Source organism: Hyperoodon ampullatus, assembly GCF_949752795.1.
Source record: "Hyperoodon ampullatus genome assembly, chromosome: 15".
Classification (NCBI taxonomy): Eukaryota; Metazoa; Chordata; class Mammalia; order Artiodactyla; family Ziphiidae; genus Hyperoodon; species Hyperoodon ampullatus.
This window is the reverse complement of record NC_136928.1, coordinates 59,823,051-59,849,946: the sequence shown is the minus strand read 5'-3', so window position 1 is coordinate 59,849,946 and position 26,896 is coordinate 59,823,051. Positions and strand designations below refer to the sequence as shown.

At 41.9% G+C, this 26,896-nt stretch overlaps 1 protein-coding gene across 1 annotated transcript in view; it reads right to left on the bottom strand.

The window, feature by feature from the left end:
* Positions 1-25,790, bottom strand: part of FEZ2 (fasciculation and elongation protein zeta 2) — a gene marked incomplete at both ends in the record, with an annotated part of 54,882 nt that extends 29,092 nt beyond the window's left edge. Inside the window, 5 exons of the mRNA XM_079720713.1 lie at positions 1,271-1,539; positions 2,836-2,977; positions 5,938-6,054; positions 20,329-20,437; positions 25,537-25,790. Coding sequence (XP_079576839.1) covers positions 1,271-1,539; positions 2,836-2,977; positions 5,938-6,054; positions 20,329-20,437; positions 25,537-25,790 — 891 coding nt within the window. The remainder of the gene's footprint in view (positions 1-1,270; positions 1,540-2,835; positions 2,978-5,937; positions 6,055-20,328; positions 20,438-25,536) is intronic.
* Between the last annotated feature and the right edge of the window lie 1,106 nt (positions 25,791-26,896).

Here is a 26,896-nt window from a genome sequence, read left to right as displayed (position 1 = left end):
CCGGGTCTATCTGGGGTCTGCTAACAGACTGGGGTCGACAACTGCACTACAACCTTCAGAAAGGCCTTTGGATCGGAACTGAGTCCCAGGATGTGCCCTGGGAGGAGCTGTTCAGCAGGTTTCAAAGCCTCTGTCAGGTCCCTCCACCTCTGAAAGATAAAGTTTTTACTGCCCTGAAGTCCTATAAGGCTCAAGATGGAGATTTCGAAGTCCCTGGTCTTAGCATTTGGACAGACCTGTTGTTAGCTCTTGGTAGTAGTGTGTGATATTGCATTTGGGCAGAGACAAGTTCTCAGCCCAGGCCCCAATTCTCTACAGGCAACATTCTGTTACTGAGCACTCGAATACGTGATTTACAAAATTAAAATCCCAGTGTTCTTACCAAAAAAAAAAAAAAAAAAAGGGTTTCTCTCCTTTTATTTTACTCTAAAAATAAAACCAACACTTCTTCACATACAAACAAGATAAAGGTGACAAGGTACAAGGTCTCAACTGATCAAAGAATAATGAAATGGCCATAAGACCAATAAGGAAATACATCTCAAATATTTAACAGTTAATGTTTATAATGAAATTTAATCAAGTGAAGTTAATAGGACACCTTGAGAAAAATGAAAAGCAGAAAACAAAAAACTTCATACCAAGAGTCAAAGATCCAAATATCCTAAAGTTGTTTTCACCAGTCAGTAATATTCTAGTCTGCCAAATACTAGGCCAAATGGCCAATGTCATGCAACTGCCTCTAACATCCGCACATTCCAACTTCACTCATAAATCAGGAGGAAATGGTTTACAAGTCAACCTATGCTTTTAGGCTCAGCACAGTTCAGCTACCTCTAAAAGCACCCCTTTCTTTTCTACTATACAACTCACAAGACATAAGCAAAAACAAGAAAGCAATACCATTCATTTGCCCACCAGCCGAACATAAAGCACCCCTATTAACACTCTGATGTATTGAATGGTCACCTGCTAATGCTTCTTTTCTTTCAAACATTCTCCTTTATTCCTCCTCTTCCTTCCACTTACCTCCCTCCTAAATATTTCAGCATTGAATTATCCAGAGAACCATTATGCCCTCACCAAGAAAACACCTTTCTGGAGGAGCAGAGCTCCGTGGCATTCTTGAACAGAATCTCTTTAGCTCTCTGGTGAGAAGCACCCCTACTCCTGTATGCACGGGCCCTGCCTGCCTCTGCTGGCCTGGAGCACTGGAATGACCACTGAAGCCGTTTCCAGTGTGCGATGCTACGCGCAAAACATCACTTACTGTGCCAGGCAGGTGACTCCTCTCATTCTTCCCATTCTGAGAGCTGCTCTTCTTGAGTTTCTTTTTCTTTTTGGCTGTTTCTTTGTGCTCTTTCTGTTTGTTCTGCACTTCAATGAGAACTGAAATAAAGCTGTTCTTCACTTCCTTTTCAAACTCCAGTTCATCTCGCAGGGCCAGCTGCTGCACCAGCTCTTCAGAGTACTCCTTGATGGCCGTCTCGATTTCTTCCAGCAGTTCATTTAATTCAGATACGGACAGCCTTTTCATTCCTATGACCAAAAAGCAAAGCACAGCAGACACTAAGACCAAAATGTTTCAAGGCAGCACAACAAGGTGTTTAATGCCAAAGAGCAAAAAATCATATTCTAAGTAATTAAATTGTTCATGATCTTCTCAGACTCCTCAAACTTCTGGTGGGCAGGTCTGAGGAGAGGTAGGTGGGCAAAGTTACTTCTCAAATGGCTGAGAAGAAAAGTATAACAAATTTTTTTTACTTGTCTAAAAATCAGTAAAGCAATTATACTCCAAAAAAGATGTTAAAAAAAATCAATCATTCCATGAATAGTAGTTCAGTCAAGACTTAATAAGCTTGTAAAAGAAAAAGAACAAACACAAAAGCAGAGGAGGGGTACAGAAAATACCTGCTGACAAGAAATCACAAGCAACTTAGCAGGGCTCTGGGACACTTCTGAAGAGAGGAGAAGGCAATTTGAAAGAATTAAGCTAAATACATATTTTTTATTAATTTTCATTGGAGTATATAGATGCACTTTCTTTGTTTTTTTGTCGCACCGCGCAGCATATGGGATCTTAGTTCCCTGACCAGGGATCGAATTCGCAACCCCTGCATTGAAAGGCGGAGTCTTAACCACTGGACCACCAAGGAAGTCCTGGAGTATAGTTGCTTTACAATGTTGTGTTAAGCTAAATGTATATTTAAACACATATGCCCCAATGTGTGAGTTTTACTGAGAACTGGGAAGATGAAGGGAAGAATATTCCCTGAAACCCCCTTTCAGTTTTTTCTCAGCACTTCCCTTTATGTGAGAGGACATCATTGAAGTTCTAACCCTCAGTACCTCAGAATATGACTGTATTTGGAGATAGGGTCTTCAAAGAGATAATTAAGTTAAAATGAAACCATTAGGGTGAGCCTTAATCCAACGTGACTGATGCCCTTAAAAATGAGAAGATTAGGACACAGATACACATAGGAAAGTCCATGTGAGCACAGAAGGAAGAGGCCTCAGAAGAAATGAGACCTGCTTAACACCTTGCTCTCGGACTTCTAGCCTCCAGAACTGTAAGAAACAAATTTCTGTGGTTTAAGTCACCCAGCCTGTGATACTTTGTTACAGCAGCCCAAGCAGACAAATACAGTATTCAAAAGGTGAGTATGACACAGTCCCTGAACAATGATGAATATATGCCCTGAGTATCACTGGAAGGCAGGGGAAGGGTACATAACCCAGGCTGTGAGAGCCAAAGACTTCTGGAGATGGTCCCACTACATGGCTGAGGTATACAAAAGCACAAAGAGTACTGATTTAAGTCAGGCTTCTTACTCTCTTCATAACTGCTTGTACTAGACCTCTTAAGAGTTTGAATTTCCTGGGAAAGCATTGAAAGCCGATCTGACTGGGTGGGTGTTTCATCATCTTCTGGGTCTGGTGACTCCTGCATCATTTCTTCGATTTCTTCAATCACCTTCCAAAATATACAAACCACTGTTAATTAAATACACATAGGGAAAATGACCCACCTGTAACACGGCACTCATCTGAAGCAACCACAGTAGAAGTACACTAAAGTCTCCATTAACCAACAGTGTGCAGGAGTCAGCGTTCTCAATAACAAAAATTGACTGTAAGAGTACACATGGTTTATCAAAGAAAAAAGTTACAATACACTAAACACAAAAATAGACAAAATATGATTTAATATGTCCATCAGGATTCAGTAGGCCCTATCAGATCTTGTAATGTCTGAGAAATGGTGCTACAAACACACATATAATCTACTTCAGACATGCCAGAACCAGATCATAGTTATACTTAAAAGAAAGCAAGTGACAGAAGATTTACCATATACCACATCCAAGTGCTCAATCTAAAGCTATTTAATAAAATTGACATAAAATTTAAAAAATACAACAGTGTAAAAAAATTTATATGTAAAGAAATTACCTCTATGGTAGCAAAATTTTCCTTTAACAGCAGGAAAAGAATTTCATATATTAATTCAATGGAAAATAAAGGTATATTTAATAATTACTTTAAATGTAGAAGTTTAAAGAGGAAAAAAAAGCTATGCGAAAGCAGGAAAATTTCAGAAATATATCTGCTTTCGAAACAATGATCCACTGTCATATGCTGTGTTGCTCAAATCTTAGAGCGGTTTCTTGTCCTGTTCCAAATTCCAGAAGTTGAGAAGGATACAGAACTCAGTGAAAATTGGCTATTTACAATAGCCAAAACATGGAAGCAACCCAAGTGCCCATCAACAGATAAATGGGTAAAGAAGATGTGGTATATATATACACAATGGAATATTACTCAGCCATAAAAAAAGAATGAAATAATGCCATTTGCAGTAACATGGATGGACTTGGAGAGTATCACATTAAGTGAAGTAAGTCAGAGAAAGACAAATATTATATGATATCACTCATATGTGGAATCTAAAAAATAGTACAAATGAACTTATTTACAAAACAAACAGACTCACAGACACAGAATACAAACTTATGGTTACCGAAGGGGAGGGGGAGGGATAAATTAGGAGTGTGGGATTAACAGATACACACTACCATATATATAAACTAGATAAACAAGGATTTACTGTACAGCACAGGGAACTATATTGAATATACTGTAATAAATTATAGTGGAAAAGAATCTAAAGATACAGATATATACATACATATATAAACAAATCACTTTGCTGTATACCTGAAACTAACACAATATTGTAAATCAACTATACTTCAATAAAAATAAAAATAATTTTTTTTAAAAAAATGGACCTAAGAGTTTAAAAAAAACTATTTAAAAAAATACAGTATGGGGCTTCCCTGGTGGCGCAGTGGTTGAGAGTCTGCCTGCCGATGCAGGGCACACGGGTTCATGCCCCGGTCCAGGAGGATCCCACATGCCGCGGAGCGGCTAGGCCCGTGAGCCATGGCCGCTGAGCCTGCGCATCCGGAGCCTGTGCTCCGCAACAGGAGAGGCCACAACAGTGAGAGGCCCATGTACCGCAAAAAAAAAAAAAAAAAAAAAAAAAAAAAAAAAAATACAATATGAATCATCGAGCCTAACGTATAACACTTAGTACTAAGGAAAAACAGGTAAACCTGAGCGAGTGGGGATTATGCTAATTAGTAAGAAGAGTTTCCAAAATAGGAATTTTAAACAGGAAAATGAGACACTGAAAGAGGCTACAGAATCTGTTTCTCTCTGTCCTTTTTTTTTTTTTTTTAATTTATTTACTTATTTATGGCTGCGTTGGGTCTTTGTTGCTGTGCGCAGACTTTCTCTAGTTGTGGCGAGCGGGGGCTACTCTTCGTTGCGGTGCGCAGGCTTCTCGTTGCGTTGGCTTCTCTTGTTGTGGAGCACAGGCTCTAGGCACGCGGGCTTCATTATGGATCATGGGCTCAGTAGTTGTGGCTCGCGGGCTTAGTTGCTCCGCGGCATGTGGGATCTTCCCAGACCAGGGCTCAAACCCGTGTCCCCTACATTGGCAGGCGGATTCTTAACCACTGCACCACCAGGGAAGTCCTCTCTCAGTCTTAAAAGCAGAGATAGTTTATGGTTTTCAGGCAGAGTACAGAGGAGAGAATGAACTTTCCCTGGAATATCAGGCTGTACCGCACTCAGCCCTCTAACTTACTATCTTGTTTTTTAAGCACCATGCTCTTTCCAAGCTTCAGACAATCCAACCACAAATATGGCTAAGGAGCATCAAAATGACACATTTTTAACATACTCCTCCCAGTCTTGCCACAATATCTCTCTTTACCGGCCTTGTCTTTCCAGCCTAAAAATACAGTGTGGTAGAACTCACAGTTCCAGTAGCCGTGGAACACTTGACTTCAGGAAGAAACTCTTGCACCACAGTGTGACAATACAGCAGAAGTGGGAAGAGTATTCAGAAAATGAGAAAGCTGATTCAACTGGTTTTAAATGAATACAGGGTTGACATTATTAGAGCATTCCACAGGATTAATGCTCACTTCTTTCCTGGGTACACAATAAAGACTTACAATAAGTGCTAATGATTTCTACATAGGTTTTAGAGAAACTAGATAATTTCTGCACAGATATAGTTTGCCCATGTCTGGTTAAATGTAAAAAAGAAGAAAATTCACAGGATTTTTTCTGATTCCAGTGTAAGCAATAACCCTCTTTTAAAGTAACCCGCTGTACTATTTTAACAATGCTTATCTTGGAAAATTGCATATATTGAAAAATCTTCCCAAGTAACGTAATCCAACTGCTTCAGATTACATATACTTTCTTCTTTCCTCAGGAGAAAACTGTTAAGCCTGTATTACCGGAAAATACAATAGAAATAAGTAAATTCCAACACCCCATCACTTATGGCCACAATAAGAAATCGTTTTTCAGCCGAGGATCCCTTCCCTTGATGGATGGGATTCTCCTTTGTACCTGGTCTGCCGTGAAGAGGGGCTCGTCGTTAACGCAGGAGACGATGATTGAATGCATATCCAGCTGTTCTCTCAGCTCCTCATCGTCTGAGGTATCAAAGAGCAAGCTGTCACTCGTCTAAAAACAAAAACTACCCACTGTTAAGAGGAGGACATTCTGATCACAACAAAGTCGAAGCATCTGGGTAAAGGAGGCTGCAGAGGGAAGCATCTGCTGAGAGCTTCAAAAGGCAGATATTATTACAGCTGCTCTGTACCAGGCAGTGTGTGAGGTGCTTGCATAGTCATCCCAAACAGAAATGAGAGGAATGAAGAATAAATATGAAATTAAGGTGCTGCATATATCCCCTCTTGCCCAAACGGACACACACTTAGCTATTTATTCCAAGGGGAAGGGTGTCTAGGAAGTACAAAAATGTATGGTGTTCGATAGCAATTTGTAGGGAATTATAGCAAATGGTGGGGGGGAGGGGCCGGAGACAGGGGCAAATGTTATTTAATTAATGATCTAATAGGAAGATTAGTATATGTAAAAATTCCAAAGAAAACACAGAAGTTAGTTTGCAAGTAACTAACTTTAACAGAGCAAAAGATAAGTAATCAACTCCCTGGCAGATGGGAACTGTCCACGAGGATCATACTGAGCCCTTCCAGTTGAATATCTATCTCTTCTTCCAAAAAAGAGTATTTCTAGGTTCCAAAAATATCTTTAAACCAAACTATGCTGGAGATTTTCTCTTTGCCTTACTACCGTTTTTCTCCCCAATCGTGCCCCCGGAGGCTGACCTTTATGGGCTACATCAAAGGATGCCCTTGACTTCTGGCTTCCAGGTGGGTTAACACACTGGTAGACACTAGCAGGAGACTGGAAGGCAGGAGGGGAAGGGCTGGGCATTTATTCTGCTGTCTCCCTCCCTACCAGATTCCAAAGGCTGCAGCTCCTGTCAAGCTGACCTCTCTCCCATAGCTACTCTCCCCAGGTTCTGGTAACTTCTCCCTCTCCTTACCTCTCTTCCTGCCTAAGGGTGCTAAAGGGCTGCTTGCTGTTGCCACCACCAGGGTATTGCACCATGTCTACCTCATATGGTGTCTCTTAGCCTGCCCACATGAACATCAACAGCCCCTATAATAATGACCTCACCTTTACTAACTATAAAGGCCTGACCTGGAAAATCCAGCAGATTAAAATGGACAAGTGATCATCTATCCATCATGACATGACCATTCAGACGATGAACAGAACAAATTAGAACTCTTCATCAGAAGGAGTGGCACACTGAGTTCCCAAAGAACAAATGGGCAACTAGGAACTATGTAAGAAGCAACCATGTAGTTCTAGCAGATAGCACATAATTTAAAAAATATATATTTTACCTGGGAAAATTATTTACCAGTACAGAGGATATATATAAAAATTGAAGATACAGTTGGATGGATGTAGGTCCCTACTGCCTCCCTAGCTCCTCACAGGTCTGAAGTTTAATGGTGAATACACCCCACAGAATAAGAAACCTGCAGGTGAGAAGTGCAAAGAAAAACACTGATGTGCTGCCTTTCATAACATTAGGCTGGGGGAGGACCCACATCAGCACTCCAGCTCTATCTGCTACCACATACTGCAATGCCATGCTGCACCACAGTGATGACACACCTCCACATTTGATTTCTCACTGCACCATCAGGCTAGGAAAGGCCTGGACATGGCCTTCAACATATGAAATTTCAAAAAGCTGTGTGGGGGAAGAAAAAAAACCCTAAAAGCTTCCAGAGAGAAAAAACCATCACATTAAAAGGATAAGAAATCAACACATCATTTGAATTCTCAACAGCAACAACAGAGACTTAAAAAATCAATGCAATTTCCATGTTTCAATAAATCCCACCCTAGAATCCTATATCCAGCTAAACTAACAATTCGGTAGGGTGTTAAAATACAGAGATTTTCAGACATTCAATTTCTCAAAGAATTTACCTCTCAGGTACCCTTTCTCAGAAAGCCATGCAGAGTATGTTCCATTAAAACCAGGAGGATAACCAAAAAAGAAGCAGACATAGGATCTAACACAAGAAAGAGGTGAAGGGAATTCTTATAATGACAGTGAAATAAAGATCCCAGAATGATGACTGTGGTGCTAAACTGGAGAGTAGCCAGTTCAGATTAGAATTGTTACTGCAGAAGGAATCAAGAAAAGCATGAAAGAAAAAGAGAAAGAAAGCCTGACAGATTACCTAGTGTGTTTCACTTACTAAAATGACTTTTATGGCTCTGTTGAGGTTGAATTTGTGAGCTAATGATAACCACAAAAAGGCAATTATTACTACCTTAAGAAAAACAAAAAAACAAAAAAAAAACAAAAAAAAGAGGACATGCAATCATAAAATGTACTTAAATGTGAACATTTATATAGTCAATATAGGGCTTCCCTGGTGGTTCAGTGGTTAAGAATCCACTTGCCAATGCAAGGCACACGGGTTCAAGCCCTGGTCCGGGAAGATCCCACATGCTGCGGTGCAACTAAGCCCATGAGCCACAACTACTGAGTCCTCGTGCCACAACCACTGAAGCCCGTGTGCCTAGAGCCCATGCTCCACAATAAAGAGAAGCCACTGCAAGGAGAAGCCCGCACACCGCAACAAAGAGTAGCCCCCACTCGCCTCAACTAGAGAAAGCCCACGTGCAGCAACAAAGACCCAACACAGCCAAAAATAAATAAATTAATTAATTTTTAAAAGAAAGGTCAATATGAATTATGAAGGTTAATATAACCAAAAATTTTGACATAATTATATTGGGAAGATGACGGAAGCAAAAGTTTTTGTGAGGGTTGTGGTTGGAGGGCTAGAGGGAAGATTTTGAGAGTGCTAAACCATCATCCTCTGGGTAGAAAGTAAATGAATAAAGTCTAAAGTTGAATAAAATCAAGTAAAATGATAGGAGAATGTTATCTGCTGGACTAAACAGTTGAAGTAGTTGAAAGTGGTTGCCTCAGGTAAATGGAAATCAAAGATTATGAGGTAAGTAGGGCAGAGGCTGCTTTTTCATGTTAAGTCCTATAGCTTTAGCTCACTTTTTTAAACTAGACAGTTATCCTGTTAATAAGAAAGGAGAAAGGTCAAGAGATTTGGCTCTTGATGAGAGAGGATGTTTGATTTCAAGATAGTAGAAGTGGAGATGAAAAGTGCCACACGAGGGTGTACGATGATGCAGAGTACCTAACAATTACATTCACTGATCCTAAAACTTCAACACCCTCCCCCAAAATCACAACTCTATGTTGTGACTTGAGGACCATAGTTTTGTCTTATTTTTCCCCCTTATAGACAAGTGAAAATTTTCATTTTAAAATTACTCCTAAGGAAGGCATTATTATCTTCTGTTTCTACTCTTGAAGATAAAAAGGTGCATTAAACAAAGTCCCTGTCCCTGAAGAAATCCTCATGATAAAAGGAAAAACACAGCACAGGAGATGTTCCCAAGGCAAAATGATTTAGAAGCATTCTATCACATAAGCATGATCAAGAATGGCACTGGGGCTTCCCTGGTGGCGCAGTGGTTGAGAGTCCGCCTGCCGATGCAGGGGACACGGGTTCGTGCCCCGGTCTGGGAAGATCCCACATGCCGCAGAGCGGCTAGGCCCGTGAGCCATGGCTGCTGGGCCTGCATGTCCAGAGCCTGTGCTCCGCAACGGGAGAGGCCACAGCAGTGAGAAGCCCACGTAATGCAAAAAAAAAAAAAAAAAAAAAAAAAAAAAAAAAAAAAAAAAAAAAAGAATGGCACTGGATTTAGAACAGGTTTACAGCTATTGCCAAAACACATGAGTGATACCAATAAGCCATTAGAATAAATTTCCATGACAACAGAAATAATGATCCCAGACCATCTTTCCAGAGAGGGAGCCAAGCCCATTCCCCACAGAGATGGCATATGCTAAGGGCTGGAATCCCTTTCGGGCTTTGAAAACTAACCTTGGCTGTCATGGGTATCATCATTCACGCTCCCATTCGGCATCAATGTGCCTCTTTGCCAAGCATTCCCATCACTTCTTCCTATGCCAGGTTTAGATACAGAGCCATGGTTCTGTTTCCCTCTATAAAACTGAAGCTGCCTCAAATGGAAAAAATGTGCCCATGTAAGAACTTGGAATGTACCAGTTGCCTTACTCTAGAAAAGACCCATCAAATTTAGAAGTGTGCCATCTTAAACATCAATGAAAAAAAAATTAAAAACAAATCTAGGGAACTACGGTTTCCTGTTTTTCTCATCCTAACCAAAAAGAAACCTCTTCCCCTTTTGTCAAAAATTTCATATAGGGGACTTCCCTGGTGGCACAGTGGTTAAGAATCCGCCTGCCAATGCAGGGGACATGGGTTTGAGCCGTGGTCCAGGAAGATCCCACATGCCGCGGAGCAACTAAGCCCATGCACCACAACTACTGAGCCTGCGCTCTAGAGCCCACGAGCCACAACTACTGAGCCCATGCACTACAACCACTGAAGCCCGTGCACCTAGAGCCCGTGCTCCGCAATGAGAGAAGCCACCACAATGAGAAGCCTGCGCATCACAACGAAGAGTAGCCCCCACTCGCCGCAACTAGAGAAAGCCTGCACACAGCAACAAAAACCCAACACTGCCAAAAATAAATAAATAATAAAATTAATTAATTAAAAAAAATTTCATACAGACACTGTTATACAACTGGAATAATCTAAAGAATGCTTCTGGGGCTTCCCTGGTGGCGCAGTGGTTGAGAGTCCGCCTGCCAATGAAGGGGACATGGGTTTGTGCCCCAGTCCGGGAAGATCCCACATGCCACGGAGCGGCTGGGCCCGTGAGCCATGGCCGCTGAGCCTGCACGTCCGGAGCCTGTGCTCCACAATGGGAGAGACCACAACAGTGAGAGGCTCGCGTACCGCAAAAAAAAAAAAAAAAAAAAAAAACATTAATTATATGCTACCTAATAACATGGTTGCTTCTTATTTCATACCTTGTTGTGCATTTGTTCTTCAGGAACTTAATGTGTGCTACTCATTCCTGAGGACTAGACTTCTCATCTCAGTTGTATTCATCACCTGGGTAGTCATGTCAAGACAGACAGATGTTAGATGATCACTTGTCCATTTTAACTTGCTGAGTTTTCCAGTTAAGGCTTTCACAACCAGTACTAGTACTAAACTCCACATCATTACTAATCACTACCCTTGGCTATGCCATTGCTGTAGCACTGAAAACAGTCAAAAGGCAGATAAAGGGAGTGATGTCCCCAGAGGTAACCAAATAACAACATTCATTGAAACTGGATTAGAGTGTTCCATTCATGCTACTAATGTACTTCCCTTTGAAACTATAAAAAGATCTCTTCTCTACTATTTTTTAACATGTCAAACAAAAAAGTACTCATTGACTGGCTATTGTGGATTCAACACTATGTTAAATAATACAGAAAACATTTTAAAAAAACTTTCCGGAGCCGGAGGAAGATGGCGGAAGAGTAAGACGCGGAGATCACCTTCCTCCCCACAGATACATCAGAAATTCATCTACACGTGGAACAACTCCAACAGAACACCTACTGAACGCTGACAGAAGACCTCAGACCCCCCAAAAGGCAAGAAACTCCCCACATACCTGGGTAGGTCAAAAGAAAAAAAGAATAAACAGAGACAATAGGATATGGACGGGACCTGCACCAGTGGGAGGGAGCCGTGAAGGAGGGAAGGTTTCTACACACTACAAGCCCCTTCGAGGGCGGAGACTGCAGGTGGCGGAGGGGGAAAGCTTCGGAGTAGCGGAGGAGAGCACAGCAACAGGGGTGTGGAGGGCAAAGCAGAGAGATTTTGGCACAGAGGATCGGTGCCCTCAGGCACACACCAGCCTGAGAGACTTGTCTGCTCGGCCGCCAGGGCGGGCGGGGCTGGGAGCTGAGGCTCGGGTATCGGCGGGGCTGGGAGCTGAGGCTCGGGTATCGGCTTTCAGTCGGAGCGCAGGGAGAGGTCTGGGGCTGGCGGCAGGAAGAGACCCTGAAGGGGTTAGTGCTAGCCCGGAGGGAGTCCGGGGAAAGGGTCTGGAGCTACCGGAGAGGCAAGAGACTTTTTTCCCTTTTGTTGCCTGGTGCGCGAGGAGAGGGCATTCCCCTCCCTCCCCTCTGCCTGAGTGAGCCAGAGCCCCCGAATCAGCGGCTCCTTTAAACCCGTCCTGTCTGAGCGAAGAACGGACGCCCTCCGGCGACCTACGCGCAGAGGCGGGGCCAGGTCCAAGGCTGAGACCCGGGAGCTGTGAGAGCAGAGACAGGGAAATCTCTCTGTGCAGCCTCCGAGGCAGCGGATTAAAGCTCCACGGTCCATTTGATGTGCCCTGCGTCTGTGGAGTGCATGAATGGACAGCGAATCATCCCAAATTGAGGAAGTGGACCTTGAGGACAAGATTTAAGACTTTCCCCCCTTTTTTTTTCCTCTTTTTACAACAAATTATCTCAAATTAAGGAGGTGGACTTAGCAAGATTTCAGACTTTTCGCCCTTTTCCTCTTTTTACAACGAATTATCCCAAATCGAGGAGGTGGACTTGGAGAGCAAGATTTTTGATTTTTCCCCCTGCTCTCTTTTTGTGAATGTGTATGTGTAATCTTCTGTGTAAGATTCTCTCTGTATAGCTTTGCTTCCACCATATGTCCCAGGGTTCTTTCGGTCCGTGTTTTTTTTCAATAATTACTTTTTAATTTTAATAACGCTACTATATTTCATACTTTATTCTATTTTACTTTACCTGCTCTTTCTTTTTTTCCTCCCTTCCCTTCCTCCCTCCCTCCCTCCGCTCCTCCTTTCCTTCTTTCTTTTTCTTTCCTCCATCCCTCCCTCCCTCCCACCCTCCTTCTTTCCACTTTCTTTTTCTTTCCTTCCTCCCTCCCTCCCTCCCTCCTGTCTTTCTTTCTTTCCTTCCTCCCTCCCTCCCTCTCTTCTTCCATTCACTCTTCCTTTTGCTTTCATTCCTCCCTCCCTCCCTCCTTTCTTTCCTTTCTTTCCATCCTTCCTCCCTCCCTCCTTTCTTTCTTTCTTCCTTCCTTCCTTCCTTACTTCCCTTCTTCCTTTCTTTCAATCTCTCTTTCTTTCTTCTACTAATTATTTCTTTCTACTTTTTCTCACTGTTATTCTGAGCCGGGTGGATGAAAGGCTCTTGGTGCTGCAGCCAGGAGTTAGTGCTGTGCCTCTGAAGTGGGAGAGCCAACTTCAGGACACGGGTCCACAAGAGACCTCCCAGCTCCACATAATATCAAGCAGCGAAAATCTCCCAGGGATCTCCATCTCAACACCAGCACCCAGCTTCAGTCAACGACCAGCAAGCTACAGTGCTGGTCACCCTATGCCAAGCAACTAGCAAGGCAGGAACATAACCCCACCCATTAGCAGAGAGGATACCTAAAAACATAATAAGGCCACAGGCACCCCAAAACACACCACCAGACGTGGACCTGTCCACCAGAAAGACAAGATCGAGCTTCAACCACCAGAACACAGGCATTAGTCCCCCCCACCAGGAAGCCTACACAACCTACTGAAACAACCTTAGCCACGGGGGACAGACACCAAAAACAACGGGAACTACGAATCTGCAGCCTGCAAAAAGGAGACCCCAAACACAGTAACATAAGCAAAATGAGAAAGCAGAAAAACACACAGCAGGTGAAGGAGCAAGATAAAAACCTACCAGACCTAACAAATGAAGAGGTAATAGGCAGTCTACCTGAAAAAGAATTCAGAATAATGATAGTAAAGCTGATCCAAGATTCTATTTCCCAGATCCAAAATCTTGGAAATAGAATAGACAATATGCAAGAAACAGTTAACAAGGACCTAGAAGAACTAAAGATGAATCAAGCATCGATTAAAAACACAATAAATGAAATGAAAAATACTCTAGATGGGATCAATAGCAGAATAACTGAGGCAGAAGAACGGATAAGTGAGGTGGAAGATAAAATAGTGGAAATAACTGATGCAGAGAAAAATAAAGAAAAAAGAATGAAAAGAACAGAGGACAGCCTCAGAGACCTCTGGGACAACATTAAACGCACCAACATTCGAATTATAGGGGTTCCAGAAGAAGAAGAGAAAAAGAAAGGGACTGAGAAAATATTTGAAGAGATTATAGTTGAAAACTTCCCTAATATGGGAAAGGAAATAGTTAATCAAGTCCAGGAGGCACAGAGAGTCCCATACAGAATAAATCCAAGAAGAAATATGCCAAGACACATATTAATCAAACTGTCAAAAATTAAACACAAAGAAATCATATTAAAAGCAGCAAGGGAAAAACAACAAATAACACACAAGGGAATCCCCATCAGGATAACAGCTGATCTCTCAGCAGAAACTCTACAAGCCAGAAGGGAGTGGCAGGACATAATTAAAGTGATGAAGGAGAGAAACCTGCAACCAAGATTACTCTACCCAGCAAGGATCTCATTCAGATTTGATGGAGAAATTAAAACGTTTACAGACAAGCAAAAGCTGAGAGAGTTCAGCACCACCAAACCAGCTTTACAACAAATGCTAAAGGAACTTCTCTAGGCAAGAAACACAACAGAAGGACTATACCTACAATAACGAACCCAAAGCCATTAAGGAAATGGGAATAGGAACATACATATCAATAATTACCTTAAATGTAAATGGACTAAATGCTCCCACCAAAAGACGCAGAGTGGCTGAATGGATACAAAAACAAGACCCATATATATGCTGTCTACAAGAGACCCACTTCAGACCTAGAGACACATACAGATTGAAAGTAAGGGGATGGAAAAAGATATTCCATGCAAATGGAAATCAAAAGAAAGCTGGAGTAGCAATTCTTATATCAGACAAAATAGACTTTAAAATAAAGACTATTAGAAGAGACAAAGAAGGACACTACATAATGATAAAGGGATCGATCCAAGAAGAAGACATAACAATTGTAAATATTTATGCACCCAACATAGGAGCACCTCAATACATAAGGCAAATACTAACAGCCATAAAAGGGGAAATCGACAGTAACACAATCATAGTAGGGGACTTTAACACCCCACTTTCACCAATGGACAGATCATCCAAAATGAAAATAAATAAGGAAACACAAGCTTTAAATGATACATTAAACAAGATGGACTTAATTGATATTTATAGGACATTCCACCCAAAAACAACAGAATACACATTTTTCTCAAGTGCTCATGGAACATTCTCCAGGATAGATCATATCTTGGGTCACAAATCAAGCCTTGGTAAATTTAAGAAAATTGAAATTGTATCAAGTATCTTTTCCGACCACAATGCTATGAGACTAGACATCAATTACAGGAAAAGATCTGTAAAAAATACAAACACATGGAGGCTAAACAATACACTACTCAATAATGAAGTGATCACTGAAGAAATCAAAGAGGAAATCAAGAAATACTTAGAAACAAATGACAATGGAGACACGACGACCCAAAACCTATGGGACGCAGCAAAAGCAGTTCTAAGGGGGAAGTTTATAGCAATACAATCCCACCTTAAGAAACAGGAAACATTTCGAGTAAACAACCTGACCCTGCACCTAAAGCAATTAGAGAAAGAAGAACAAAAAACCCCCAAAGTTAGCAGAAGGAAAGAAATCATAAAGATCAGATCAGAAATAAATGAAAAAGAAATGAAGGAAACGATAGCAAAGATCAACCAAACTAAAAGCTGGTTCTTTGAGAAGATAAACAAAATTGACAAACCATTAGCCAGACTCATCAAGAAAAGAAGGGAGAAGACTCAAATCAGTAGAATTAGAAATGAAAAAGGAGAAGTAACAACTGACACTGCAGAAATACAAAAGATCATGAGAGATTACTATAAGCAACTCTATGCCAATAAAATGGACAACCTGGAAGAAATGGACAAATTCTTAGAAATGCACAACCTACCAAGACTGACTCAGGAAGAAATAGAAAATATGAATAGACCAATCACAAGCACTGAAATTGAAACTGTGATTAAAAATCTTCCATCAAACAAAAGCCCAGGACCAGATGGCTTCACAGGCGAATTCTATCAAACATTTAGAGAAGAGCTAACACCCATCCTTCTCAAACTCTTCCAAACAATATCAGAGGAAGGAACACTCCCAAACTCATTCTACGAGGCCACCATCACCTTGATACCAAAACCAGGCAAGGATGTCACAAAGAAAGAAAACTACAGGCCAATATCACTGATGAACATAGATGCAAAAATCCTCAACAAAATACTAGCAAACAGAATCCAACAGCACATTAAAAGGATCATACACCATGATCAAGTGGGGTTTATTCCAGGAATGCAAGGATTCTTCAATATACGCAAATCAATCAATGTGATACACCATATTAACAAGTTGAAGGAGAAAAACCATATGATCATCTCAATAGATGCAGAGAAAGCTTTCGACAAAATTCAACACCCATTTATGATAAAAACCCTGCAGAAAGTAGGCATAGAGGGAACTTTCCTCAACATAATAAAGGCCATATATGACAAACCCACAGCCAACATTGTCCTCAATGGTGAAAAACTGAAACCATTTCCACTAAGATCAGGAACAAGACAAGGCTGCCCACTCTCACCACTCTTATTCAACATAGTTTTGGAAGTTTTAGCCACAGCAATCAGAGAAGAAAAGGAAATAAAAGGAATCCAAATTGGAAAAGAAGAAGTAAAGCTGTCACTGTTTGCAGATGACATGATACTATACATAGAGAATCCTAAAGATGCTACCGAAAAACTACTAGAGCTAATCAATGAATTTGGTAAAGTAGCAGGATACAAAATTAATGCACAGAAATCTCTGGCATTCCTGTACACTAATGATGAAAAATCTGAAAATGAAATCAAGAAAACACTCCCATTTACCATTGCAACAAAAAGAATAAAATATCTAGGAATAAACCTACCTAAGGAGACAAAAGACCTGTATGCAGAAAATTATAAGACACTGATGAAAGAAATTAAAGATGATATAAATAGATGGAGAGATATACCATGCTCCTGGATTGGAAGAATCAATATTGTGAAAATGACTCTACTACCCAAAGCAATCTACAGATTCAATGCAATCCCTATCAAACTACCACTGGCATTTTTCACAGAAGTAGAACAAAAAATTTCAAACTTTGTTTGGAAAAACAAAAGACCCCGAATAGCCAAAGCAATCTTGAGAACGAAAAACGGAGCTGGAGGAATCAGGCTGCCTGACTTCAGACTATACTACAAAGCTACAGTAATTAAGACAGTGTGGTACTGGCATAAAAACAGAAAGATAGATCAGTGGATCAGGATAGAAAGCCCAGAGATAAACCCACGCACATATGGCCAACTTATCTTTGATAAAGGAGGCAGGAATGTACAGTGGAGAAAGGACAGCCTCTTCAATAAGTGGTGCTGGGAAAACTGGACAGGGACATGTAAAAGTATGAGATTAGATCATTCCCTAACACCATACACAAAAATAAGCTCAAAATGGATTAAAGACCTAAATGTAAGGCCAGAAACTATCAAACTCTTAGAGGAAAACATAGGTAGAACACTCTATGACATAAATCACAGCAAGATCCTTTTGGACCCACCTCCTAGAGAAATGGAACTAAAAACAAAGATAAACAAATGGGACCTAATGAAACTTCAAAGCTTTTGCACAGCAAAGGAAACCATAAACAAGACCAAAAGACAACCCTCAGAATGGGAGAAAATATTTGCAAATGAAGCAACTGACAAAGGATTAATCTCCAAAATTTATAAACAGCTCATGCAGCTCAATAGCAAAAAAACAAACAACCCAATCCAAAAATGGGCAGAAGACTTAAATAGGCATTTCTCCAAAGAAGATATACAGACTGCCAACAAACACATGAAAGAATGCTCAACATCATTAATCATTAGAGAAATGCAAATCAAAACTACAATGAGATATCATCTCACACCAGTCAGAATGGCCATCATTAAGAAATCTAGAAACAATAAATGCTGGAGAGGGTGTGGAGAAAAGGGAACACTCTTGCACTGCTGGTGGGAATGTGAATTGGTACAGCCACTATGGAGAACAGTATGGAGGTTCCTTAAAAAACTAAAAATAGAACTACCATATGATCCAGCAATCCCACTACTAGGCATATACCCTGAGAAAACCATAATTCCAAAAGAGTCATGTACCAAAATGTTCATTGCAGCTCTATTCACAATAGCCCAGAGCTGGAAACAACCTAAGTGTCCATCATCGGATGAATGGATAAAGAAGATGTGGCACATATATACAATGGAATATTACTCAGCCATAAAAAGAAACGAAACTGAGCTATTTGTAATGAGGTGGATAGACCTAGAGTCTGTCATACAGAGTGAAGTAAGTCAGAAAGAGAAAGACAAATACCGTATGCTAACACATATATATGGAATTTAAAAAAAAAAAAAAATGTCATGAAGAACCTAGGGGTAAAACGGGAATAAAGACACAGACCTACTTGAGAATGGACTTGAGGATATGGGGAAGGGGAAGGGTAAGCTGTGACAAAGGGAAAGAGAGGCATGGACATATATACACTACCAAACGTAAGGTAGATAGATAGTGGGAAGCAGCCGCAGAGCACAGGGAGATCAGCTCGGTGCTTTGTGACCGCCTGGAGGGGTGGGATGGGGAGGGTGGGAGGGAGGGAGATGCATGAGGGAGGGGATGTGGGAACAGATGTATATGTATGACTGATTCACTTTGTTATAAAGCAGAAACTAATAAAAAAAATTAAAAAAATAAAAAATAAAAATTAAAAAAAAAAAAAAAAACTTTCCACCATGGTGTCTGACCTTATATAGCCTCACTGATGAGATTATTCATTTGTTCACTCAACAAACACTTGTCTTAGTAATCAGTATGTGCCAGGCACAGTGGTGGTTACTGAAAGACAAAGATACCTACCAGGAGGTTACAATCTAATGACAGACCCAGATACATAATAAGAGAACACGATAATGATTTGAGACACGGACAAAGCACTGTGAGGACCAGCACGCAGGAGACTAGGGGGCTAAATTCTGTGGGACAGATAAGTCCTTTACAATTTTCACACCCCAACAAGCGTAACCGATTCCCACAGAGAGGAGTGCATTTTCCTTCCGTGCCAGGATTGAGGCCATGGCAAAATGACCATCTGTCAGAGACGCTGTAGATGGGAATTCCCCCCAAATGAGAGACTGGATTAAGTGTCCTTTAAAGTCCCTTCCAACTCTAAAATTATATAATTCCATGAGATCAGCAAAGGCTAAAACAGTAATAGGAAGCTTCAGAGAGGAAGGGAAACTTGAACTAAGCCCAGAATGATAGCTAAGATGCAAATAAACAGAACACAGATCTTAAGATATTTTGTTTTATTCCTTTCCCTAAATGTATGTCAGGTCAGCCTGCAAAACAGCTTAAGGGGATTAATAATTGGAACAAATAATAAATCCTATATCTACTAGAATACAAAGAAATATAGTCAGAATTATATATTTTACGAGAAAATAGTAGGGAGCAAGCTTTTCTGAATCACATTTTTAAGAAAATCATTTCAGAAAATGATTTAAAATACTCACAGCCCTACTGCATTATACTCCCAGTAATTACACAAATACACTTAATGAAATAGAGCCTGCCAAAAGACCTGGCATGAGCTTACACTGCTATTTGATGAAGAATTTAAAGAGTCAGGCCCCGAAACTTCCATTTAGCCTCGTTTCTCATCAGTTTTAAACCACACTGTGATTTTCCACTTAAAGCAATTCTCTTCGTTTTTCTGTCTGCCTTGTTGTCCTATCACCTGTGCTCACACTTCTTACTCAAGGTGTCTTCACTTTCAGTTCCAAGATATATATAGCAGCCTCCAACAGTTAGCCAAGAACACATTAAAAAGCCAAGAACTGAAATCTTTTAAAGGTTCCCCAATATTCACAGAAAAACACAATCTTCAGACGATATGTCACATCTAGCAAGTCATTAAATTCATCAGAAAGTTAATTCTCTGTAGATATTCCAGTACCCTCTATATATTAAATCAAAGGCTAGGGTTCTTACTGAGTATTCTCAGCACATCAAAACTGTTATTTAAGCTGGAAAAAAATGCTGATCATTGCTGTTCATACACAGGTGATGAGAATTTACCTAAACATAAAAAAGTTGAGTGTGTGCTGGGGAAGAATTGGAGGGAAGTGCTAGCAAGCTGACAGTAGCAGAACCGAGATGGCAAAAGAGGGCCACTCCAATTGCCATAAGCTTGGAAATAAGAAGCAACTCAACCAATTGTGGTTAAACAGAAATGCTACTTTTTAGTTCCATTATCAGAATCAGTTATTCAGAAATTACTGGTGCAATTCCTAACTTACCCTTTTTTCTGAGAGGTTCAGAGTAAGCAAATGCAAGGTCCTAGTATGGGATGACTTCCAGTCTACAGGCATTACATTTCCGTAATTATCTGTCAGGGCATTCCAAATCCTTAAAAAGAAGAAAACTACAATCAATGAAAGTTAACATTCTGTATGTCATTATTAAACAGATACCTAGTACTACAGTGAAAGAGAGAACAAAAAGTATCAAAGCAGGGGCTTCCCTGGTGGCGCAGTGGTTGAGAGTCCGCCTGCCAATGCAGGGGACACGGGTTCGTGCCCCGGTCCAGGAAGATCCCACATGCCGCGGAGCGGCTGGGCCCGTGAGCCATGGCCGCTGAGCCTGCGTGTCCGGAGCCTGTGCTCCGCGGCGGAAGAGGCCACAGTGGTGAGAAGCCTGCGTACCGCAAAAAAAAAAAAAGTATCAAAGCAAAAAAACAGGAGGCTGTTGTTTCTCAGAAGAGCAACAACAAAGTAGAGGCTCCAGGGCTTCCCTGGTGGCACAGTGGTTCAGAGTCCGCCTGCCGATGCAGGGGACACAGGTTCGTGCCCTAGTCCAGGAAGATCCCACATGTCGCGGAGCGGCTAGGCCCGTGAGCCATGGCCACTGAGCCTGCATGTCCGGAGCCTGTGCTCTGCAACGGGAGAGGCCACAACAGTGAGAGGCCCGCGTACTGCAAAAAAAAAAAAAAAAAAACAGTAGAGGCTCCAGGATAAGACAAAAGGAAAATCCTATCATTGGGCCTGACAAGAAGTCCTGAGGGAAGGTGACAGGACATAGAAAACTCTCACAAAGCTGAGAGCTGACATTTCCAGAAAACTCTCACAAAGTCGAGAGCTGACATTTCCACTGTATCGTGTGCCAGGCTCTAAGTAAGCAATTTACATATATTCTAAGCAATTTACATACATTAACTCATTTAATCCTCAAAAACAGTATTATGAAGAACTGTTACTATCCCCATTTGACAGATAGAAACTAAAGCACAGGAAGGTTAAATAATGTTTCTCAAGCCAAAAGAGGTAGTAAATACACTGTGCTTCATACTTATTTTTCTTTTGTAACTTCTGAACATATAGACTATTTCATAGAATGAATAATCTCTCTCTAACCAAAGAGAAAGAATTTTCTGGAGAAAGAATTCAGTCTCAATGTGAGACTAGGGTTTAATATCTAATTTATAATAGGCTAAGACTAAGATAAGATGAAAAGGGAAAGAAAGGGAGTTCACAATAAAATGCAGATTATACCCAGTGCAGTTACCCTTCCTTATTATCAAACAGCATTTTGGGGAGGCAACAGGGTAAAATGAAAAGGGCACTTGACTAAATTCAGAAAACAGACTTGTCTACATTCATCCTCAATGAGTCTTTGACCATGTCCCTTAACCTCTGTAGGTATTAGCTGGACTTTTTAAAACGAGAAGCTTGGACAAGAATAGCAGACATTCCTTCCAGCTCTATTACTCTAAGCATTAATTCAAATGAGTTGTATTGAGAAAAGTCCCAAACCACACCGGAAAAAAGACTGCAAACTCCAATTTCATGACCAAAATTCATCTCAGCCCCAAAGTATTAACCAGCATTTTTTTAAAATGACGTTATATGAAAAACATGAGTTCAGAAATATAAATGAGATGAAATTTAATTAGGGTAAGTAAAGTTAAACACTACACATATAAGCTACTTAATGGCCAGAGATACACACATAGAAGTCATAAAGAAAAAGACAACAACAAAAAAACACCCTAACATTTATAACAGGTATCCAATTGTGAATAAGACACTAAAAAATTGGGTGGGTCTTTTTTCCAAGCATGTAAGATACTAGGATACAAAAACAAGACCACCAGGGACATAAAAATAAGAATGCAAGCTTTAAAATAGAGAAACAGCATACTGATTTAACGAATTGGGATTTGGTGCTAAAGAGAAGAAGCAATGTGACCACAACTGCCAAAAATCCCAAAATGATGTTTGGCATTGGAATGCACATTAGCCTCAATGAAAATGGGAACCCAAAAAGCTCTAGAAAACTGACTCATTTACCCAGATAATCTCCCATATGCATGGTTCATTCCTATCCTCCTCTCTGCAGGAATCATCTCCTCTAATGCCAGCATGCTCAAATTGGAAACAACACTTCTGGATGCTCAACTTGCTGGGTTTCTGGCCCACATCTTCCTGGGTAAAAGATTTGCAAATACTGAATAACTGACCATGTATCTAACCCTGGGTAGGAACTACTAGCATATTCTAGTAGGTGAAGACAGTCCAGAGTTTTTGAGGTTTGTTTTGTCTGCTTGTTTGCTCCTTCTTAAATGAGGCTATAATAAGAGGACAAGTGGAGTGGAAGATTTCATGTAGAACTGACTGTGGGTGAATTTGATCTACCAAGAAAATGAAGCACAATTCACAGTCCTCTGTCTTCACCAGGGCCAGAACATTTGTGGTTGGAAGGACACAGGGCCGAGTTAACTGAAAGATTTGTAGAATTCTCCAGTCAAGACATGAACTGCCTTCGTCCTTATCATAAAGTATTACAGCCAGTCATAAACAACTAGCAGGGCAGCTCTTTTCCAAAGGTCAAAGTGCTGCTGACATTGAATCCCACACCAGACCTTTCTAAAGTAAAACTTTAGCAGACAAGCACAATCTGTATTTAACCAAAACTAAAACTGGGACTCAGAAGTGAAATAAAGTGCCCTAAGGCAAGGCACTATCTGGGTGAAAGAATTCTCAGCTCTCTCTAGTGAAAGAAACAGGAATGGACTCTATCAAGCAATGGAGAGCAGATTTATGCAATAGAATAGGGACAATGAGAGTGGTGAGCAACACCAGCTCAGAAAAGAGAGACAGAGATTTCTCTTATGCATTCCCAGATCAAGGGACATGCTGTACCACCAACATAACATCTACTCTACCATTTTCAAGAGTAACAAAACTTTTAAGTTTTATATCAACTGAAGATTTAAGCAAAGGCTAAAATACACTACTTTTCAGACAGTACAGGTGATGCAAAAATAGGGAATCTTATCTGTGTACAAACCACTAATCTGTTTTGAGAAGTTATTCTTGATAAACCCAAATATATAATAAATATAATTTTAAAATCCAGAGAATGCCCTGAGTCTAGTGATTCCGAGTATATAAATCTATGTATAACACTACCTTATCTTTGGGAACAGACTGTTTAAAATGTCATCTTTTGCCACTGATTGCATGCATATCTGTGTGTATAATATCCAATCAGAAACTTCCTTCTATGCCTGGGCAGAACACTGTACAGAGGCAGCAATGAAAAGATATGGTCGGGGCTTCCCTGGTGGCGCAGTGGTCGAGAATCTGCCTGCTTATGCGGGGGACACGGGTTCGAGCCCTGGTCTGGGAGGATCCCACATGCCACGGAGCAACTAGGCCCGTGAGCCACAACTACTGAGCCTGCGTGTCTAGAGCCTGTGCTCTGCAACAAGAGAGGCCGCGATAGTGAGAGGCCCGCCCACCGCGATGAAGAGTGGCCCCTGCTTGCCACAACTAGAGAAAGCCCTCACACAGAAATGAAGACCCAACACAGCAAAAATAAATAAATTAATAAACTCCTACCCCCAACATCTTCTTTAAAAAAAAAAAAAAAAAAAAAAGATATGGTCTCCAAGCGTAGCTGGGCCTGAACCACTGCTAAGCTATGTTTACAGGCCCCCATTCCCAACCCCCTCTTCCTGATAAATCTTCTGATTCACAGAGGAAACTGACAAGCCCCCTTCTATGCCCATGAAGCCTTCTCTCAAGAATTCTTCCCTGGGCTTCCCTGGTGGCGCAGTGGTTGAGAGTCCGCCTGCTGATGCAGGGGACACGGGTTCGTGCCCCGGTCCGGGAAGATCCCACATGCCGCAGAGTGGCTAGGCCCATGAGCCATGGATGCTAAGCCTGCATGTCCGGAGCCTGTGCTCCACAACGGGACAGGCCACAACAGTGAGAGGCCCACGTACCGCAAAAAAAAAAAAAAAAAAAGAATTCTTCCCTAACCTCTCCATCCCTTCAATGCTCTGAAAACCCACCCCTACCCACAACCTCAGTGTTTACTCCATAATTTCACCCTCAGCCTCTCCAGGGCTCCTCTCCCCCTACATTACAATATTGTCAAATTCCCTCACTCTCATCATTCCTTTCTGTATCTTCTGGAGTAAAACTATGGTACCTAATTACAACCCTTATCTAACCAAATTATAACTGGGTTTCTGGGCAGTTAATAACCTCTGTCCCTCCATTCCCCTAGCTCTCATAAAGCCCTGCAAATTTCCTATCATTGCACTTAGATGATTCTGTAATAATTACCTGTTTATGCATTGGTCTCCCTACCAGACTAGGAGATCCTTGCCATTAATAACCAGAGCTTTTCCTTTATGCCTCTGTGGGAACTCACACTCAACCTAGGCTCTCAGACGGAGCCAATAAATTCCTGTGGCAAAAACGCTGCTTCAACGTCGGTACCTTTGCATGTGCTGTATCCCTGAGCTAGAATGCTAGACCTTTTTTCACCTGCCAGGCAAACTCCCATTCACCCATCAGGGTCCAGTTTTCACACTTCTTTCCCTATGAAGTCCTTCCTCTCACTCTCTCTCTCTCTCTCACACACACACACACACACACACTAAATCTCCTATATTTTGTACATATATGCATTAGAGCGTTTGTCACACCCATACAAATGTTTACAAATCCAGCTCCCACCCTAGGTTGCCCTCTGCTTGAGTGGGGTAATGTCCAGTCATCTTGGTATTCCCAGTGAGAAGCAGCCTCTGGCACGTAGCAGGCGCTTAAAAAAATGCTGGTTGGTTGAATGAATGAATGTCTACACATGTGCCCGAGGACATACTATCTCTAACTACGGGGCTCTGTACAAGACTCCCTCCAAACCAAACAGGGGTTGGTTTCTAGGAAGGAGGAGGACGTTTAAGGGCTCGTTGGGGGCCAGGAGAGCAGGGTTTAAATCGCCAGGGGCGCAGAGGCCGAAAGCTCCAAGGAAGGAGGTAAGAGAACACGGAGGGGCGGGACCCCGGAGTTGATGGAGGCGGAAGGAGGGTGCGGGGAGGAGCCTGCGGCCAGAGTCCCGCCGAGGCTGCTGACTGAGGGCCGGCGGACAGGGCGAGGGGCTGGACGAGGGGCAGAGGAGGCTCCCGCCCGCTCCCGGCCTGGACCCGCACTCACTCGTCCCCCTGCAGGAGGCTGTACTCGGTGATGGGCCGCACGGCCGCCCTGGGGGGCTTAGCACCCGGACCAGAGGGACGGAAACACAGGCTCAGCTTTTCCTCCAAGCTGCAGGCCAGCGCTGGGAAGCCGTCGCCTCCCCCGCCCGGCCCTGCTTCGGCTTCGGGGCTCGCGTTACAGTTCTCCTGGTCCTGGAGGCTCAGGGCCGGCTCCTGGAACTCATAGAAATCCTGCCAGTCCCCGTCCGCCGCCATCGCCGCCTGGTGCAGTCGCGCGCGCCCCGCCCCGCCCCGCCGTCTGGCCCCGCCCCGCCGTCTGGCCCCGCCCCCGAAGCACCGCCACGCCCGAGGCCCCACCCCCTATCTCCGGCGGAGGCTTGGACCTGTCCCGGGGAGGCCCTGGGGTCTTCCCTTCTCCTGAGTCTTCTTTGAGTTGAGCGCTGGTCCCGGTAGAAAGGAAAACTTTAACTGCGTTGAGTCACTTCCTATAGTCTGTCATTCAGGAATAGCTTTACTCTAAGATTTCCTTAGTGGGAACCTGGCCTAAATGTGGCTAAAATAAAGGACTTCTTTAAACTTGCACCCAGTGTCAGATTACTCCCCAAATCATTTCCCCAAAGTAACCTGGCTCCTTTGGTAACTTTTCAACCAGAAGAACAGCCACTGTCACTTGGAAATGCTTAAATGGTACCAAAATTCATTCCACAAATATTTTGTCTCCCACGTGTAAAGCACGTGCTAGACCCTCCGCAACATACAAAGATGAACAATTATGCGAGTTATTATTTGCAAAGCACTTGGAACAGTGCCTGACAGTAAGTACCAAATGTGTATGTTTTATAACTAATACATGACTGCTCCCTACAACGGGCTTACAATGCAGTTAGAGTGATAAAACTGGAAAGCGTTTATACCAAAAAGTATAACTGGGAGTAGAGAGTTACTGTTTAATGTGTATTGAATTTGTTTCGCAAGATGAAGAGCATTGGAGATGGTTACTCAAGAATATAAATGTACTTAATACCACTAAACTGTACACTTAAATATGGTTAAGATGGTAATTTTATGTTATGTGTATTTTACCATCAAAAAAATTAGGGGAAAAGATAATTCTAAGGGAGTGTGAACATGTAGAGGCAACAAATACCTAGGAGCTGACAGAAGCAGTGTCTTTGGACTGCAGTAATCAAATACTTCCTTTAGGAATCAGAACATAGTTGGGTCATAAAAGATGAATTCCTATTCTGAAAAATAAATACGAAGTTAATAATAGAAAATAAGATTTTCCCAGTATGCTCTGTCCATGTCTCGACAACGTGGAAACCTATCCTCAAGAATACATGTTAGGGGCTTCCCTGGTG